This window comes from Notolabrus celidotus, unplaced genomic scaffold (genome assembly GCF_009762535.1).
Source record: "Notolabrus celidotus isolate fNotCel1 unplaced genomic scaffold, fNotCel1.pri scaffold_324_arrow_ctg1, whole genome shotgun sequence".
In the NCBI taxonomy this organism is placed as follows: Eukaryota; Metazoa; Chordata; class Actinopteri; order Labriformes; family Labridae; genus Notolabrus; species Notolabrus celidotus.
The window spans coordinates 5,001-11,265 of record NW_023260156.1 but is presented as its reverse complement, the minus strand read 5'-3'; the positions used below and the strand labels follow the sequence as shown (position 1 = coordinate 11,265).

General features: G+C 41.9%; 1 protein-coding gene across 1 annotated transcript in view; it reads left to right on the top strand.

Moving 5' to 3' along the window:
* The first annotated feature begins 605 nt into the window (after window positions 1-605).
* LOC117809657 (OTU domain-containing protein 5-A-like) overlaps window positions 606-6,265 on the top strand; it is a 7,730-nt gene continuing 2,070 nt past the window's right edge. Inside the window, exon 1 of the mRNA XM_034679107.1 lies at window positions 606-1,524. Within this exon, the coding sequence (XP_034534998.1) occupies window positions 943-1,524 (582 nt within the window). The 5' untranslated portion in view covers window positions 606-942. The remainder of the gene's footprint in view (window positions 1,525-6,265) is intronic.

Sequence of the window (6,265 nt, the reverse complement as noted above, 5' to 3'; positions counted from 1 at the left end):
TTCTTACTTTGATTTTATTTTACTCTATATTATCTTTGTTTAATCTTGATCTTTTTAGGGAGCCTTTTTAACATCTGGTAAGGGACTACGGATGTAAACTAGCCTTTTGGCTAACTCTGGCATATTTACAGAAGTGTTAATTAATATGCATGGTCCTTTAAAATAATAAATAAATGTATAAATTAATATGTATGTGCATGTGTGTACATATGTATATGTATATGTATATGTATATGTGAATGTGTATGAAAAAAGGGTTGGGGTTATATTTATTATTATTATTGTTTACTTTCTGTGAAGCACTTTTTAACTCTGTTTAGAAAAGTGCTATATAAATAAAGTTTATTATTATTTATTATTATTAATAAATGTATTTTGTATTTAGAATATAAATAAATTAATAATAAGTAATAAATAAGTGAAGCTGAGCCTTCAGGTCTCTGTCTTTAACACGTTATTATACATATATATATAAATATATATATATAATGCAGTGTATCTGTAAATGAGTGTTTGTCAGTAAACAAAGTTAAATCAGTGAAATAATAAAAACAAAGCTCGAGAAACGGCCTGACGTAAAACCTGCCGTCGCAACCAGGAAGTGACGTCAGCGCGCTCCGTCAGTGTTGATGTTTGTGGAGTGGACGCTGAAGAAGAGACGCTTCTTGTTTTTGTTCAAACGAACCGTCGAAAGGAGCCGAGTCCGTCCGAACCGGTTCGTGTCTGTTCGTTAGGATCCTTAGCTCGGACCCAGACCCGAGCCACCGGGCCGGAGGGAGACCACAACGAACCAGTAGATCCAGAAAGGAGGACTCGTCACCCTCTGACCCCCTCCCTGCCTTCCTCACACACACACACACACACACACTGACACATACACACACACTCACATACACACACACTCACATACACACACACACACACACACACACACACACCACCATGACGATCCTCCCGAAGAAGAAGCCCAGCTCCGGGGTCGGTGTGTCGGACCACGCCGATGACAGCGACCGTCGAAGCGGGTCAGACCCGCACCAGCACCCGCACCCTCACGCGGGGCGGACCGGAGCCCGGCCCCGGGCGTCCCCTCCGCCCTGGTCCTACCAACCCGCTCCGCCCTCCGCGAGGGAGGACCGGCGGAGCATCGAGGCGAGCTCCCGGCCTCAGCAGGCCTCCCCGCCGCCCGTCGGCTCCGCGGCCCCGGCCGGGCCCGCTGACGGGCGGGACAGCAGCGGGGGGATTGGGTCCGGGTCCCGGGGGGAGCTGGTCGTGTCTGCGGGGGTCGCCGGATGCGGGGGGGGGATCGGCAGCTGCTGCTCCGGGCCCGGACTCAGCAAGAGGCGGCGGCAGGCAGGGACCTGCTCCGGAGGGGGGGCGGCAGCTCTGACCGGGGGAGGCCAGCCTGGAGGGACCGGACCAGGAGGGTCCAGCCAAGACCCCGAAGAGGGGGCCGGAAACAACAGCGAGGACGAGTACGAGAACGCGGCCCGGCTGCAGTCCATGGACCCGGCGACCGTGGAACAGGTAGGAGCTAACTGGAGCTAATGCTAGCTGTAATAACATTAGCTCTATGCTAATAACATCAAGCTAATGCTAGCTGTAATAACATTAGCTCTATGCTAATAACATCAAGCTAATGCTACCTGTAATAACATTAGCTTCTTGCTAATAACATCAAGCTAATGCTACCTGTAATAACATTAGCTCTATGCTAATAACATCAAGCTAATGCTACCTGTAATAACATTCGCTTCTTGCTAATAACATCAAAATAATGCTAGCTGAAATAACATTAGCTGTATGCTAATAACATCAAAATAATGCTAGCTGTAATAACATTAGCTTCTTGCTAATAATATCAAGCTAATGCTCGCTGTGATAACATTAGCTCTATGCTTACAACATCAAGATAATGCTAGCTGTAATAACATTAGCTTCATGATAATAACATAGTGGGCTGCTATCAAGCTAGCGTTAGCAGCAAGCTACATAATAACGCTGCTGAGGATACACATGTGAGATACACAGTGACAGGTTAGGTTAGCATGTTATTAATGACAGGTGAGGTTAGCATGTTATTATTGACAGGTCAGGTTAGCAAGTTATTAATGAAAGGTGAGATAAACAGTGACAGGTGAGGTTAGCATGCTATTAATAACAGGTGAGATAAACAGTGACAGGTGAGGTTAGCATGTTATTAATGACAGGTGAGGTTAGCATGTTATTAATGACAGGTGAGATAAACAGTGACAGGTGAGGTTAGCATGTTATTAATAACAGGTGAGATAAACAGTGACAGGTGAGGTTAGCATGTTATTAACGACAGGTGAGATTAACAGTGACAGGTGAGGTTAGCATGTTATTAATAAAAGGTGAGGTTAGCATGTTATTAATAACAGGTGAGATAAACAGTGACAGTTGAGGTTAGCATGTTATTAATAACAGGTGAGATAAACAGTGACAGGTGAGGTTAGCATGTTATTAATAACGGGTGAGATAAACAGTGACAGGTGAGGTTAGCATGTTATTAATAACAGGGAGATAAACAGTGACAGGTGAGGTTAGCATGTTATTAATAACAGGGAGATAAACAGTGATAGGTGAGGTTAGCATGTTTTTAATAACAGGGAGATAAACAGTGACAAGTGAGGTTAGCATGTTATTAATAACAGGGAGATAAACAGTGACAGGTGAGGTTAGCATGTTATTAATAACAGGTGAGGAAGCAGCTCTTTAAACGTGATGACAGACAGGAAGCTAACACAGATCCTCTCTGAACTCATTTATATTAAACATTAAATATAGAATAATCAGAATGATGAGATCACAATACAGTGTTTATAATAACTGAGGATACATGCTTCATGATAATAATAGTGTTTATTTAAATGAAACCTCAGATCACCATGGTAACAGTGCAGGTAATGATCAGTAGAGTGGTTGATTAGATATTAATATGATGATGGTTCTGAGTGTCTGTGATGAACCTGGACTCAGACGTTGAGATGAACTTTATTAACATGTTGTTATAGTTCAGAGTCTCAGTGAAGACGGAGGTCTGGACTGAAGGAGATGTTTCTGAGTGTGTGGACTATCAGGGAACGTTCCCTTAGTAAAAGAGATCCTTCGCTCAGTCTGTGCCGACACGTTTATGGACATCCAGATTATTTTAATGTTTGAATAACAGACAGTGAAGTTAATGTGAGCCGGTGTTGTGATAGATTATGTTTCAAATCAAACTTCTGACTCGTTCATCTTTAGTTCCTGTGTTCACTCACAGACGCTCCGGGGTCAGTTAGAGAGCAGGTGGACTGATGAACCACCTTGATATCACGTTGTTGTTGTTGTTGTTGTTGTTGCATTTGATGAAATACAATATTTCATAACAACATGATTTATTCAGAGCACGTAATGATGTAATGATTGTGGTTATTTCAGCGACATGCTTCACGTGGATCTGATCTGTGAAACAGGAGGATACGTTGAATTATAGATTTGAGGTGGTTCCTATCAGACTGAGCTGCTTTAATCTGAACATGATAACAGGCTGTATGTGAAGAAGCAGTCAGTGAAGTGATCTGCAGTCATTCAGGAGAAATAATGTGTATTATAATAAGATAAGATACTCCTTTATTCGTCCCACAACGGGGAAATTCATGGAGTTCCAGATGAGTTCCAGAGGGACGTTAACGTCACCGGCTGCAGAGTCTCGTGAGCGCAGCGATCAGTCCAGGCTGATGATTTAAAACAGCGTTAATCAGCCCGATCGATGAATCAGCTCGTCTCTGTTGATTCTTCTTCTGAAGCTTCGACTTTAAGTTCTCAGACGAGCCTCAGGTTTTATCTCCGGGTTATTAAAGATGGAGGATTCTCTCTCTGAACAACTTTCACTGAAAATCAAAAAGCATCTTATTGTGCTTCTTTTTGATTTGAACAAAAGGTGACTCTACAGAAAAGGACACGATCACATACGTTTGATTTTCTCAGTTGTCTTGAGATAAGTTGATTTTGTCGTTATGATCTGGACGTATTGTCCTCGTGATAGTGGAATCATTTATCTCGTTTTTGTGTTTCTGATCTTCAACCTGTGAGATAAATGTCTCGTATTTTATTCTTCTTTTTTCATCTAAAAAAATATATATGTGGTCTTTTTTACACCTTTATTGATCGAGGGAGAGGACAGTGGACAGTGTGGGAAACTGGGAGAAGGTGGGGGAGTGACGTGTGGGAAGGGAGCCACAGGCTGGATTCGAACCTGGGCGTCCCGCTACATGGGCGCGCAACTGAACCAGTAGACCTGACCCGCCTCTTTGAAAAAACACAACAATTACAGAGACTGACAACACGCCTTTCCTCTGGCCTGAAGTTACTGGGTTAACAGTAGGGATGTACATTTCAAGTATTTTCCTTGATCGATCTTTGGAAATGTCAACGATCAATTATCATTTAATCTTTAATAATTCAATATGTGTTTTTTCCCCTGAATCAAATCTTCCTTCCTGACTCAGTGTTTATAACTGACAGTATTGAATATCTATGGATCGTATTGAGGTGTTCAAAATGTTAAACACTCTGAATATCAACATGTGGAGCAGGCTCATAATCTCTGCAGACACACAGTCATAAAGTGAAGGCTCAGACTTCAACAAGGGAACTGAACAGAAACATGTTTCAGACTCACAGAGTCCATTATCTGTCTACTTGTTCTTAGTGAGAACAATAATCATGTGGACGCGGTCAGGTGTCAGCCGGGAGATCAACCGGGTCAGAATCAGTCCGGCGGGGGAGACAAAAAGCGCTCGTGGAGACCTGTCACTCAGCCGCAGTCCCCAGCTGAGCGTCTCACCTTCAGTCAGCTGATTCACATCCAAACATGCTTTAAACTTCAAACACCTCCCTGAGAACTGAACCAAATATGAGACCACATCATGTTTGATCCACGAGAGAGAAAATCAAAACAAAGAAATGTGTTTGAGGAAGTTCTTAACAATCAATTAATCCAGAGGTGTCCAAACTATTTTCAAAGAGGGCCACATATGATGTTGTAAGGATACCTCAGGGCCGGTGGCTCCTACTGAGACTTAGGAATCATATAAATGATATATTAAATATCTATTTAAAAAAAAATCTCAATAAAACAGTAACTAGGAAGTCCTCAGTTCTCCATAAGCCATGTAAACATGATCAAACTTTATCTTCTTCTGGAGGGAAATGTTTTTCATTCGGGTCAGGCGATGTGGGAAAAATATTGTCTCATTATTTCTCTATGGCAGGATCATGATTTGCATTTCAACACTTCTATTTCATGTTGTTTGTGAGACTTTTCTGACCAGCAGACAACATTTTAAGAACCAAATAATTCTTGTCCTGAGTTCTGAACATTTTTATGCATCAAATTTTTCCCTTTTCTGTACAATTTCATAATTTTGATCTTGTCTTGTGTCCTCTTTTGTGTCTTCTGAACTTTTAGTGTTCATCAAGAACATTTTCACATCATGATGAAAATATTAATTTGAAAACCTGTCAGCTTTAAGAGTTCTCGTCTTGCAGGATTCCCAGAGCTTTGGTTTTGGACAGGTAGTCCATGTGAAGCTCTTTGAGACGTTTCAGGATTGACTTTAGTTTTGTTTGTGCTCTTGAAAGAAACTACAAATGTACAGATGATTCAGAATGAGATTAATTTCTTTGTTATAAAGAACACATTTTAAGATGGAAGCTTGGGGCCATAAATAAATGGACCTTGGGCCGCAATTGGCCCCCGGGCCGTACTTTGGACACGCCTGAATTAATCTATAGTTCATTAATTGTTGACATCCTTAGTCACCATATAAATGCTCCTTTTATGTTTAGTACGGAAGCCCTGAAAGGACATGATTAAATACTTTTCATATTCTCAGTCATCTCGAGCAAACAGAGAAAATCAAATGTGTTTAATCATGTCCTTTCAGGGCTTCCTTAGAGTCCAGCATGACTTCGGCCTGTTTTTAACACGTGTGTTTATAAGAGCGGACAGCTGAGGAGAGATTAAATATGGAGAGTAGAGACAGACGTAGAACAAAGAGTCGAGGCCGGCCGGGAGTCGAACCAGCAACTGCTGTGACACGACGCCGATTAAACCACTCAGCCAATCAGCGCCCTGACTGAAGTCTGTTTAACTGTTCCATCAATCTATCAGTTCAGAGATTTCTTTCTTACTTTGGACCCAAACACAAGTTAAGAATGATTCTGAAACAAGCTTTAAACTTCAAACTCCTCCCTGAGAGCT